At 51.7% G+C, this 13,549-nt stretch overlaps 1 protein-coding gene across 2 annotated transcripts in view; it reads left to right on the top strand.

The window, feature by feature from the left end:
* TNXB (tenascin XB) overlaps positions 1–13,549 on the top strand; it is a 56,463-nt gene that overhangs the window by 35,214 nt on the left and 7,700 nt on the right. For both annotated transcript variants that reach the window (XM_049091960.1, XM_035697877.2), the window contains exons 20-27: positions 889–1,206; positions 1,596–1,946; positions 3,366–3,662; positions 5,036–5,365; positions 5,754–6,104; positions 9,862–10,194; positions 12,149–12,466; positions 12,856–13,206. In XM_049091960.1, the coding sequence (XP_048947917.1) occupies positions 889–1,206; positions 1,596–1,946; positions 3,366–3,662; positions 5,036–5,365; positions 5,754–6,104; positions 9,862–10,194; positions 12,149–12,466; positions 12,856–13,206 (2,649 nt within the window). The remainder of the gene's footprint in view (positions 1–888; positions 1,207–1,595; positions 1,947–3,365; positions 3,663–5,035; positions 5,366–5,753; positions 6,105–9,861; positions 10,195–12,148; positions 12,467–12,855; positions 13,207–13,549) is intronic.

Raw genomic sequence — 13,549 nt, 5'->3', positions numbered from 1 at the left:
GCAGCACGCTTGAGCCAGCCTGCCAGGTACCCACAGGACAGCTGGGACCCAAGGTGGGAAGGTGTTAGCTTGGTGACAGCGTTAGAGTCAGATCCACGTCACAGCTGGTGCCAAGGCCTGGAAACTAGGATCATGGTGGCCCCTGAGAGGGACTGGGAGGATTTTGTGTGAGATCCTCTGAGTGGGGGAAAGAGTCCTGAGACAGGGGTAGAGCAGTAGGAGCAGTTCAGAAGGCAGGGACTCCTCCTGGGGATGGAGACGGTTGTTGCAATGTTAAGCTGAGCCCAGTGCCGTCCCTTGTGCACTGAAGGGCTCATCCTGGCCCCCTGTGAGGAACGGGTGGGCACAAGGAGAACAGGGAGGCAGGGAGCCCAGGGGGGAGGTGGTGACCCAGGTGGCAGGCGACAGCACTGGGATTGGCCCCAAGGCAGGCTGGTGGGGCTACAGGTATGGGGAGCTCAGGAGGCACTTAGGAGTGGGTTGGACACTCTGAGTCTGATGGCAGCTGGGGACGCAGACAGAGCCAGGAAGCCTCCAGCGTCCTGGCTGGGGAAAGGTGAGGTGTTTGGGGTCTGAGCAAACACATGAGCCAAAGGGAGTGAGATGCCAAGGAGACCCCAGGGAAGGGAGGTCTAGGGCCCAGGATGCAGGGGAGGTGGGTACTGAAGAGAGCAGTGGGCAGGGGAAGGGCAGGGGAGGGCAGGGCAAGATGAGGATATGCGCCCAGAAGGCCAACACAGGAACCTGGGACATTAAGGGAAGAGTGGATGAGTTAGAGCCGCCGTGGGTGGCAATGCTCTGCTCCTTATGATCTTATTTTTCTAGACACCTACTTAGAGGCTGACCTGCACATCCTCATCTGTCTCTGTATGTCTCTGTCCCCTCCAGAATATGAAGCTGTGACCACCCAAGCCCCATCCACCATGTCCTCTGAGCCTCCCATCAAGCCACACCTGGGGGAGCTGGCAGTGACCAAAGCCACCCCCAACTCCCTGCACCTGTCCTGGACCATCCCCGAGGGCCAGTTTGACCACTTCCTGGTCCAGTACAAGAATGGGGATGGGCAGCCCAAGGCGGTGAGGGTGCCAGGGCATGAAGACGGGGTCACCATCTCAGGCCTGGAGCCAGACCACAAGTACAAGATGAACCTGTATGGCTTCCACGGTGGCCAGCGCATGGGCCCCATCTCTGCCATTGGGGTGACAGGTGAGTAGCCAGTGGAAGCCTCAGGGTTGGGCCAGTGGCAGGACCCCCCTCTCTCAGGTAATGGGTGAGTGGGGTGCAGGAGGCCCTTCTGCTCAAGGTGCTCCCCTGCTGGGGCTCCCTGAGGACCGAGGGGGTCCTCCAATGCAGAGAAGGGCGGGCCTCCGTGAGCTGTGCTGGTGGCTGGACAGGCTTCCCCATGGCTGACCCTGGAGGCTCCCAGCATGTTTGTGAGATGTGGGCTGAGCAAGCCCACCCAGCCCCGAGAATGGGCTTCACTGAACTGAATCAGGAGCCCCCAGACCCGGTCACAGCTTCTCCATCCTTCTCCTAAGACCTGAGGATGTCTCCCGGGGACCCTGCCTCACCCTCTCCATGTGTCTCTTTCTCAGCTGCAGAAGAAGAGACGCCAACCCCCACCGAGGTGGAAGAGACCCCCAGCCCCACAGAACCCAGCACAGAGGCCCCAGAGCCCCCCAAGGAGCCCCTCCTGGGGGAGCTGACTGTGACGGGATCCTCCCCAGACTCCCTGAGCCTCTCCTGGACCGTCCCCCAGGGCCACTTTGACTCCTTCACTGTCCAGTACAAGGACAGGGATGGGCGGCCCCAGGTGGTACGTGTCCCGGGCGACGAGAGTGAGGTGACTGTTGGGGGTCTGGAGCCGGGACGCAAGTACAAGATGCACCTGTATGGCCTGGACAGGGGGCGGCGCGTGGGCCCCGTGTCCACCGTGGGCCTGACCGGTGAGTGACGGCGGGGACCTTCAGGGTTGGGCTGGGTAAAGTCTCATTGGTGGAGCCTCCAGAGTGTCCTCCACTGGAAATCCAGGAACCTAAAGCCTCACCTAACCTGCCCTCCACCCAGTAACATGTCAGGACAGGTGTGATGTGGGGTGGAAGCCGAAGGCCAGGGACGTGCCAGGCATGTGCCTGAGAGGCATGTGGGGTGGAAGCCTTCGAGGCAGTGATCCACTGACCCATGTGTGGCTTTCTGTTTTGCCTGGGAACCTGGAAAGATCTTGTGTGTGTGTGTGTGTGTGTGTGTGTGTGTATGCGTGGTTGGGAAATGCCATGAAATATTAATTCATCCGCTCAACAAATACCCAATATGTAAGATTGGATACACACAAAGAGAAAGAAGAGCATAAGGAGCTCCCGTGTGTCCATTGCCCTGTTGCAACCTAGTATTAACTCCTGGCCAGTCTGGCTCCTCTGCACCCCGCCCACCCCTTGCCTTCCCCCCACTGGAATGTATTCTTCATTCACAGCTTTCCTGAGATATAATTTACATGCCTCAAAGTTCACCTGCTTTAAGTATACAGCGTAATGACTTTTAGTCTAAAGATCTGGGCCCAAGGCAGATGCTCAACTGCTGAGCCACCGAGGCATTCCGTTTTTAAAAGATTTTATTTATTTATTTATGAGAGACACAGAGAGAGAGAGAGAGAGAGGCACAGACACAGGCAGAAGAAGCAGGCTCCATGCAGGGGGCCCAATGTAGGACTCAATCCCCGGTCTCCAGGATCACACCCTGGGCTGAAGGTGGTGCTAAACCCATGAGCCCCCCAGGCTGCCCTATTTTGCCTTTAAAAATGAACAATCAGGGATCCTTGGGTGGCTCAGCGGTTTAGCACCTGCCTCTAGCCCAGGGTCTGATCCTGGAAACCCAGGATCGAGTTTTTTGTTTTTTTTTGTGTTTTAAAAAAAGAACAATCATTCATTAGTATCATTAAGTATGTAGGTAATGTTAGTTTCCTGATTGTCTCTTAAGTGTTGTTTTGCAATCTGTTGCTGGGGTCAGGTCCAAAAAAAGGAGAATACATTTAAGTTGGGAGAAAATGAATTTTAAATAGGGTGGTCAAGATTGGCCCTGAAGAGATGACATTTGAACAATGAACTTAAAGAAGTGTGGGCATGAGCCATGCAGGCATCCAGGGTCAAACATTCATGCAAAGGGAATAATCAGTGCAAAGGCCCTGAGGCAGGAGGCTGCCTGGTAAGTTTGACAGACCTGAGGAGGCCACAAAAAAACGATGATAAGCAGAAATGGATCATAAGTTAGGTCTACAGAGCTGGCCCACCTTCTGGTCTGAATCCAGGAGAGCCAAGGCCTCAACTACTTCTTCCAGCAACAGGAAAAGTTCTGTTTGCATCTATCCCCAGACCCTGAAGGGGAGCCCCTTACCAGCACCCTTCTGAAGCCACACCTGGGAGAGCTGACCGTGATGGACACCACCCCTGACTCCCTGCACCTGTCCTGGACTGTCCCCAAGGGCCAGTTTGACCACTTCCTGATCCAGTATAAGAATGGGGATGGGCATTCCAAGGCAGTGAGGGTGCCAGGGCATGAGGACAGAGTCACCATCTCAGGCCTGGAGCCAGGCCACAAGTATAAGATGAACCTGTATGGCTTCCACGGTGGCCAGCATGTGGGCCCTGTCTCAGCTGTTGGTTTAACTGGTGAGTATGCAGTCCCTGCTCCAGCTGGACTCAGTTTCTCTTTCATGTCAGTATTCAGGTGTTTTTGCCCCACTGTCCCTGAGACTGAGCCTCCCGAGTTCCTGAGAACAGTTCTGCTTATGTCTATCCCAAGCCTTCAGTGTTGCCCCAGCCATCTTACCTTTTACACACAGGCTTTCTTTTTCTTTCTTTCTTTTTTTTTTTAAATCTCTATTCCCAACATGGGCCTGGAACTCACAACCCCAAGACCAAGAGCCACATGTTCTAGCCAGTCAGGTGACCACACACACAGGCTTTTTGGTCCTTGAAGAGGCAGGGAACCAGAGAAGTAAGAGACTCAGACAGACCTGGGGTTAACCCTAGCCTCAGCCCATTTGAGCTGTATGACCCCAGGAGAGTTACTCAACCTCTCTGTGCGTCCCTTTCTTCATCTGTAAAGAAGGAAGAGGAAGAAAATTAATTTCTGAACTCTTAGGATGAATTCTCATAATTATTGATTTCAATGGGTAAAATCGTATGTGTTCTTCAACTCCCAAACTGATCCTTATTTATGCTAAATGAACACTGAATCCTGCTACCATGGATGCTGTTACTTCAACAGTTAGTATTCGTTGTATCTGCAACTTCCTAAGGCACCTTCCCTTCATTCATTACATGCTAACAGGGCTGTTCATTGCTTTTGTTAAGTTCTTTTGGAGCTATTACCCCCTGATGCTTAAGACCTGCTTCCCAAACAGAGCAGATAGGAAACAAAATGATTTCATAATTCAGCTATGAAGGAAGAATGAAACCCTAAGCAGAACAGAAAAGCTGAAAGAGACCTGGGTGTGAGAAGTCATCCATGCCATAAATTACGGAGAGAGCAAATATAAGCCCCAAACCACCCAGGTGCAGAGTTGATCTCCTGTGTCTCATCTCTTTGGCCTCAACTGTGAAAGCTAAATTTGTCTCTAAAAAAATGCTCAGAAGCCTTCTAAACACAAGGAGGTATTAAAGGAAAATATTCACAAAGTAGACTATCCAAACCTGAATAGATGTACCTCCTGATGTGACTTGCCTGGTATGCTTGGTGGTGTTAGAAACCCTTAGCTCTGTCTCTCTATGCAGATTTGCTCTGTGGCTCCCAAGGGCTCAGTGCATGAATGCATGTATTGAGCATCATGGCAGTCCCGGCCTCCCATCATGATGGCACCACAAGAGTGTGGTCCGTTCTTTGGTAACTGAACATTCAAACCAGGGAAATGACGTCTTAACCCTGGGAAGCTGGCATCCAGGCTGGAGGGCCTTGGTGTGTCTGGGAGACATCTAAACATCTTTTATTAGATGGAGGCCCATGAAGCACATCCAAAAATTCTCTTTGTATCCTCATCCAGCCCCAGGAAAGGACCATGAAATACCAGCCCCCACAGATCCACCCACCACGACTCCCAAGCCTCCCATCAAGCCACACCTGGGGGAGCTGGCAGTGACCAAAGCTACCCCCAACTCCCTGCACCTGTCCTGGACCATCCCCGAGGGCCAGTTTGACCACTTCCTGGTCCAGTACAAGAATGGGGATGGGCAGCCCAAGGCGGTGAGGGTGCCAGGGCATGAAGACGGGGTCACCATCTCAGGCCTGGAGCCAGACCACAAGTACAAGATGAACCTGTATGGCTTCCACGGTGGCCAGCGCATGGGCCCCATCTCTGCCATTGGGGTGACAGGTGAGTAGCCAGTGGAAGCCTCAGGGTTGGGCCAGTGGCAGGACCCCCCTCTCTCAGGTAATGGGTGAGTGGGGTGCAGGAGGCCCTTCTGCTCAAGGTGCTCCCCGCTGGGGCTCCCTGAGGACCGAGGGGGTCCTCCCATGCAGAGAAGGGCGGGCCTCCGTGAGCTGTGCTGGTGGCTGGACAGGCTTCCCCATGGCTGACCCTGGAGGCTCCCAGCATGTTTGTGAGATGTGGGCTGAGCAAGCCCACCCAGCCCCGAGAATGGGCTTCACTGAACTGAATCGGGAGCCCCCAGACCCAGTCACAGCTTCTCCATCCTTCTCCTAAGACCTGAGGATGTCTCCCGGGGACCCTGCCTCACCCTCGCCATGTGTCTCTTTCTCAGCTGCAGAAGAAGAGACGCCAACCCCCACCGAGGTGGAAGAGACCCCCAGCCCCACAGAACCCAGCACAGAGGCCCCAGAGCCCCCCAAGGAGCCCCTCCTGGGGGAGCTGACGGTGACGGGATCCTCCCCAGACTCCCTGAGCCTCTCCTGGACCGTCCCCCAGGGCCACTTTGACTCCTTCACTGTCCAGTACAAGGACAGGGATGGGCGGCCCCAGGTGGTGCGTGTCCCGGGCGATGAGAGTGAGGTGACCGTTGGGGGTCTGGAGCCGGGACGCAAGTACAAGATGCACCTGTATGGCCTGGACAGGGGGCGGCGCGTGGGCCCCGTGTCCACTATAGGCCTGACCGGTGAGTGAGGTGACATGGATCAGAGATCTTCAGGGAGAACTACCTTTTTTCATGGGTAACCCAGATGACTGTTCTGTTCTTTTGCTAGTCCCTAAGAATCCACACCTCCCCTCCCCATTTCATGCCATTTCTTCCACGGCCCTGAACTGTGGCCTGTGCCTAGGAGTTTGGTATTTGCTAACCTGAAGCCTCATCATACATATTAGCATAACCTCCTTCTGATGATCAGCTACTAGGTGTCTCTACAAGAGAAATGTGTCAAGCACTGGCCAAGCGCGCGCGCGCACGCACACACACACACACACAAGAAGGAAAGAAAGAGGACAACTTCCAACCACATTGGGATGATTAAATATTTAAGCAACATCTATGAGTTTCTTGCCATCACCAAAATGTTTTAACATAAGACAATTTACTTGATAATATTACAATCAAAAAGGGGCCTCCAAATTTTGTAAGGATGCTAATCATAACCACTGGAAAATAACATGCGTGGCAAGAAAATTGGAAAGAAACACATCTTACAGGATGCATGGTTTGGAGGACAGGATAGAATGTTCCAGCCTTTTTTGTTTTATTCTATTCTGTGTTGTTCCAAAATTTCTTAAATGGTGAACATTTCTTTTATAATCAGGAATTATTTCTTTTAAATATAATGTCTTTTCCTCCCTTGCACCCCTTCCATCTTTTCCCCCATTGCTCTTGCAATTTATTTCATATTTAATTCTGAAAAAGTCATAATTTCTAGTCCCTAAGAAATTACGGAGGCAAAATCCCAAGGCGAATTAAATTCTAAAAAGGAGAGTCAGGATGGTTTTTCTAAGTCAGGGTCAGCCGGATTCTCTCTCTCTCTCTCTCTCTCTCTCTCTTTTTTAAATTAGTTTCAAGGGTAGAGTTTAACGATTCATCAGTTTCATATAACACCCAGATCTCTTTACATCACATGCCCTCCTTAATGCCCATCCCCTGGTTACCCCATCCCCCACCCACCTCCCCTCCAGGAACCCTCACTTTGTTTCCTATAGTTCGACATCTCTTATGGTTTGTCTCCCTCTCTGTTTTTATCTTATGTTATTTTTCCTTCTCTTCACATATGTTCATCTGTCTTGTTTCTTAAATTCCACATATGAGTGAAATCATATGATAATTGTCTTTCTCTGACTGACTTATTTCCCTTAGCATAACACCCTCTAGTTCCAACCACATCATTGCAAATGGTAAGATTTCACTCTTTCTGATGGCTGAGTAATATTCCATTGTGTGTGTGTGTATACATATATGTATGTATGTATGTATATATGTATATATATCTCACATCTTCTTTATCCATTCATCTGTCAGTGGACACCTAGGCTCTTTCTATACTTTGGCTAATGTGGACATTGCTGCTATAAACATTGGGGTGCAGGTACCCCTTCACTCCATTATGTTTGTATCCTTGGATAAATACCTATTAGTACAATTGCTAGATCACAGGTAGCTCTATTTTTGGCTTCTTGAGGAAGTTCCACCGTGTTTTCCAGAGTGGCTAAACCAGTCTGCATTCCTACCAACAGTGTAAGACGGTTCCCCTTTCTCCACAAGCTCACCAACATTTGTTTCCCGTTTTGTTAGTTATAGCCATTCTCACTGGTGTGAAGTGGTATCTCATAGTGGTTTTGATTTGTACTTCCCTGATGGCAAGTGATAGGGAGCATTTTTCTTTTTCTTTTTTTTTTAAGATTTTATTTATTCACGAGAAACACAGAGAGAGAGGCAGAGACACAGGCAGAGGGAGAAGCAGGCTCCGTGCAGGGAGCCCGATGTGGGACTCTATCCCGGGACCCAGGGATCATGCCCTGGGCCAAAGCGAGGTGCTAAACCATTGAGCCAGCCTGGTGTCCCTTTTTTTTTTTAAGATTTTATTTATTTATCCCTGAGAGGCACACAGAGAGAGAGGCAGAGACACAGGCAGAGGGAATGTGGAGCATTTTTTTCATGTGTCTGTTGACCATATGTAGGTCTTCTTTTTTAAATTTAATTTATTTATTTATTTTTAAATTTATCATTATTATTATTTATGTGTAGGTCTTCTTTGGAGAAATGTCTGTCATGTCTTCTGCCCATTTCTTGATTGGGTTATTTGTTCTTTGGGGGTTGAGTTTGATAAGTTCTTTATAGATTTTGGGTACTAGCCCTATATCTGATAAGACATTTGCAAAGATCTTCTCCCATTCTGTCGGTTGTCTTTTGATTTTTGCAACTGTTTGCTGTGCAAAAGGTTTTTATCTTGATGAAGTCCCAGTAGCTCATTTTTGCCTTTGTTTCCCTTGCCTTTGGAGACGTGTCTAGCAAGAAGCTGCTGCAGCCAAGGTTGAAGAGGTTGCTACTTGTGTTCTCCTCTAGGATTTTGATGGATTCCTGTCTCACACTTAGATCTTTCATTCATTTTGAGTCTATTTTTGTGTCTGATGTAAGAAGGGGTCCAGTTTCATTCTTCTGCATGTGGCTGTCCAATTTTCCCAACACCGTTTATTGAAGAGACTGTCTTTGTTCCAGTGGATATTTTTTCCTGCTTTGTCAAACATTATTTGACCATAGAGTTGAAGGCCCATTTCTGGGTTCTCTATTCAGTGTCAGCTCGATTCTGATGCCCCATGAGAACAGAGTTTCTCTGTGTGCCGTGAGGGAGAGCCCAGCACCCTGGAGAGAGCCTTCTGTAGGGGTGGGGCTCACCGCCTCTACGAGACCAAGTGAGAGGCTCTATGAGGTTCCTTCTCCTCTCCTGAAGATACTTCACACAGAGGACCAATTTCACACAGCCCCTCTGACTCCTGGGGGATGGGCCTCTTTTTTCTACATATGTTCACAGGAGTATGGCAGGAGGAGGAGGACGGGGGAATGATCAGATAATAGATGTTAGAACAGCTGCCAACTGGAAGGAAAACTGTTATCCACTGTTCAATTTTATGACCTGTCACACAAATCACAAGCACACACAAAGTAAGGAGGGCAGTGTAAGGAACGCATGGCACTTCCCCACAGCCCCCACCAAATTATTAATTTTTATATTCCAGGATTTCTTTCTAAGTCCACATTATTCTAGTGAAATGAATATCAACATTAAGCAATATTTGAAAAATAGGAGGAAAAATCTGCCATCAGAATACCTTTTGACCCAAAAACTGCCATTAATAATAATGTCCAAAACACATCCTCTCCCTGTATGTTTTCAAATGCAGAGTGTACACATAATTCCTGGCTCTTCCTTTGTTTTTGTACATAACTTACATTGTGAGGGTCTATTCTGTGGCTGTACGACCTGCATTAATCATCATCTTAATGGTTATTTGATGCTATGTGGTAAAAGTGCCATAACAAAATTAATCATCATCCCTGGGTCATTTCGATTGCTGACACATTCTGCTGTTATGGATGATCCCATAAGGGACTCCCATGGCACAACTTTTTCCAACTTTTTCATAATTTTTGTAGGATGGCTGCCCAAATGGGATTTGGGTCAAAGGACATGAGAAGTATTTTGGCTTCTATCCACATGACTGAATTGCCTTCTTGAATGTTTATGGTCCTGGCCAGTCCAGTATGAAGGGGATTGTGGCCTGTCTAGCACTCTCCATCAATTAATTACCAGTTGCCTAACCCCGAGGTTCTCCAGCTTCTGTTGAAAGCTGGAAGAGTCTGCTGCTTGCACTGTGTTGTCCCTATTGACATGAGCAGTACTTGACAATGAAGCCACCATCCCTGTGTCTTCTCCCAGGCCCCCAGGATGAGGTGGAGGAGACCCCCAGCCCCACAGAACCCAGCACAGAGGCCCCAGAGCCCCCCAAGGAGCCCCTCCTGGGGGAGCTGACGGTGACGGGATCCTCCCCAGACTCCCTGAGCCTCTCCTGGACCGTCCCCCAGGGCCACTTTGACTCCTTCACTGTCCAGTACAAGGACAGGGATGGGCGGCCCCAGGTGGTGCGTGTCCCGGGCGACGAGAGTGAGGTGACCGTTGGGGGTCTGGAGCCGGGACGCAAGTACAAGATGCACCTGTATGGCCTGGACAGGGGGCGGCGCGTGGGCCCCGTGTCCACCGTGGGCCTGACCGGTGAGTGACGGCGGGGACCTTCAGGGTTGGGCTGGGTAAAGTCTCATTGGTGGAGCCTCCAGAGTGTCCTCCACTGGAAATCCAGGAACCTAAAGCCTCACCTAACCTGCCCTCCACCCAGTAACATGTCAGGACAGGTGTGATGTGGGGTGGAAGCCGAAGGCCAGGGACGTGCCAGGCATGTGCCCGAGAGGTATGTGGGGTGGAAGCCTTCGAGGCAGTGATCCACTGACCCATGTGTGGCTTTCTGTTTTGCCTGGGAACCCTGGAAAGATCTTTGTGTGTGTGTGTGTGTGTGTGTGTGTGTGTGTATGCGTGGTTGGGAAATGCCATGAAATATTAATTCATCCGCTCAACAAATACCCAATATGTAAGATTGGATACACACAAAGAGAAAGAAGAGCATAAGGAGCTCCCGTGTGTCCATTGCCCTGTTGCAGCCTAGTATTAACTCCTGGCCAGTCTGGCTCCTCTGCACCCCGCCCACCCCTTGCCTTCCCCCCACTGGAATGTATTCTTCATTCACAGCTTTCCTGAGATATAATTTACATGCCTCAAAGTTCACCTGCTTTAAGTATACAGCGTAATGATTTTTAGTCTATTTACAGGGTTGTCCCACCCCTATCTAATTTCCTTTACGTCCAAAGAGCATTCCGTTGTATGGATATATTATTGCTGTATTGGTAAACTCAACCCAGATGCTCTATACTTCATCCCGTACCTCGTGGCTTCATGTTTAGTGTGTTACTCTTTTTAAAAAAGACTATTTAAGAGGAGTCCGGGTGGCTCAGTGGGTTAAGCTTCCGGCTCTGGATTTCGGCTCAGGTCATGATCTCAAGGTCATGACTGGAGTTCACTGGAGTGAACCTGATCATGGCAGAGAGAAAGTTCTTATTATACTAGGGCTCCCGGGCATGGGGAGTCAGGCTGCGAACCAGCCATCAGGCAAAGGTGTGTGTGTGTGTGTGTGTGTGTGTGTGTGTGTGTCCGGAGGTCCTGGGGCCAGGCCAGGACCGGGCAGCACGCTTGAGCCAGCCTGCCAGGTACCCACAGGACAGCTGGGACCCAAGGTGGGAAGGTGTTAGCTTGGTGACAGCGTTAGAGTCAGATCCACGTCACAGCTGGTGCCAAGGCCTGGAAACTAGGATCATGGTGGCCCCTGAGAGGGACTGGGAGGATTTTGTGTGAGATCCTCTGAGTGGGGGAAAGAGTCCTGAGACAGGGGTAGAGCAGTAGGAGCAGTTCAGAAGGCAGGGACTCCTCCTGGGGATGGAGACGGTTGTTGCAATGTTAAGCTGAGCCCAGTGCCGTCCCTTGTGCACTGAAGGGCTCATCCTGGCCCCCTGTGAGGAACGGGTGGGCACAAGGAGAACAGGGAGGCAGGGAGCCCAGGGGGGAGGTGGTGACCCAGGTGGCAGGCGACAGCACTGGGATTGGCCCCAAGGCAGGCTGGTGGGGCTACAGGTATGGGGAGCTCAGGAGGCACTTAGGAGTGGGTTGGACACTCTGAGTCTGATGGCAGCTGGGGACACAGACAGAGCCAGGAAGCCTCCAGCGTCCTGGCTGGGGAAAGGTGAGGTGTTTGGGGTCTGAGCAAAGACATGAGCCAAAGGGAAATAATCAGTGCAAAGGGACATGCAAAGGGAATAATCAGTGCAAAGGGAGTGAGATGCCAAGGAGACCCCAGGGAAGGGAGGTCTAGGGCCCAGGATGCAGGGGAGGTGGGTACTGAAGAGAGCAGTGGGCAGGGGAAGGGCAGGGGAGGGCAGGGCAAGATGAGGATATGCGCCCAGAAGGCCAACACAGGAACCTGGGACATTAAGGGAAGAGTGGATGAGTTAGAGCCGCCGTGGGTGGCAATGCTCTGCTCCTTATGATCTTATTTTTCTAGACACCTACTTAGAGGCTGACCTGCACATCCTCATCTGTCTCTGTATGTCTCTGTCCCCTCCAGAATATGAAGCTGTGACCACCCAAGCCCCATCCACCATGTCCTCTGAGCCTCCCATCAAGCCACACCTGGGGGAGCTGGCAGTGACCAAAGCCACCCCCAACTCCCTGCACCTGTCCTGGACCATCCCCGAGGGCCAGTTTGACCACTTCCTGGTCCAGTACAAGAATGGGGATGGGCAGCCCAAGGCGGTGAGGGTGCCAGGGCATGAAGACGGGGTCACCATCTCAGGCCTGGAGCCAGACCACAAGTACAAGATGAACCTGTATGGCTTCCACGGTGGCCAGCGCATGGGCCCCATCTCTGCCATTGGGGTGACAGGTGAGTAGCCAGTGGAAGCCTCAGGGTTGGGCCAGTGGCAGGACCCCCCTCTCTCAGGTAATGGGTGAGTGGGGTGCAGGAGGCCCTTCTGCTCAAGGTGCTCCCCCGCTGGGGCTCCCTGAGGACCGAGGGGGTCCTCCCATGCAGAGAAGGGCGGGCCTCCGTGAGCTGTGCTGGTGGCTGGACAGGCTTCCCCATGGCTGACCCTGGAGGCTCCCAGCATGTTTGTGAGATGTGGGCTGAGCAAGCCCACCCAGCCCCGAGAATGGGCTTCACTGAACTGAATCGGGAGCCCCCAGACCCAGTCACAGCTTCTCCATCCTTCTCCTAAGACCTGAGGATGTCTCCCGGGGACCCTGCCTCACCCTCTCCATGTGTCTCTTTCTCAGCTGCAGAAGAAGAGACGCCAACCCCCACCGAGGTGGAGGAGACCCCCAGCCCCACAGAACCCAGCACAGAGGCCCCAGAGCCCCCCAAGGAGCCCCTCCTGGGGGAGCTGACGGTGACGGGATCCTCCCCAGACTCCCTGAGCCTCTCCTGGACCGTCCCCCAGGGCCACTTTGACTCCTTCACTGTCCAGTACAAGGACAGGGATGGGCGGCCCCAGGTGGTGCGTGTCCCGGGCGACGAGAGTGAGGTGACCGTTGGGGGTCTGGAGCCGGGACGCAAGTACAAGATGCACCTGTATGGCCTGGACAGGGGGCGGCGCGTGGGCCCCGTGTCCACCGTGGGCCTGACCGGTGAGTGACAGCGAGCACCCTGTCTCCTAAGTCTCCTGTTTTGTCTTGCTTTCCTCCTTTCCTCACAAATCGTCCCTTAGGTCCCTCTCTTTTCTCATGTGGCACTAATATCCTTCCTCATCCTTTACTCATGAAGGATGTAGGAGACTGTTCAGGCTTAGTTGGCAGGTACCCTTCACTTCATAAATTTACCTGTCCACTTTCCTTTCTTATCAGCAACATTAAACTTGTTGAAATATTCATATACGGCCTCTCAGGCTCCCGGACTGGGTATTTTAGTGACTCAGACCACGTCTCTGGTCTGCAGTGGCTCTGGTCTTTAGTGGCTGCAGAACCACGTCTC

The sequence above is a fragment of the Canis lupus genome, chromosome 12 (genome assembly GCF_003254725.2).
Source record: "Canis lupus dingo isolate Sandy chromosome 12, ASM325472v2, whole genome shotgun sequence".
In the NCBI taxonomy this organism is placed as follows: domain Eukaryota; kingdom Metazoa; phylum Chordata; class Mammalia; order Carnivora; family Canidae; genus Canis; species Canis lupus.
This window is presented reverse-complemented; position numbering and strand designations above follow the sequence as displayed.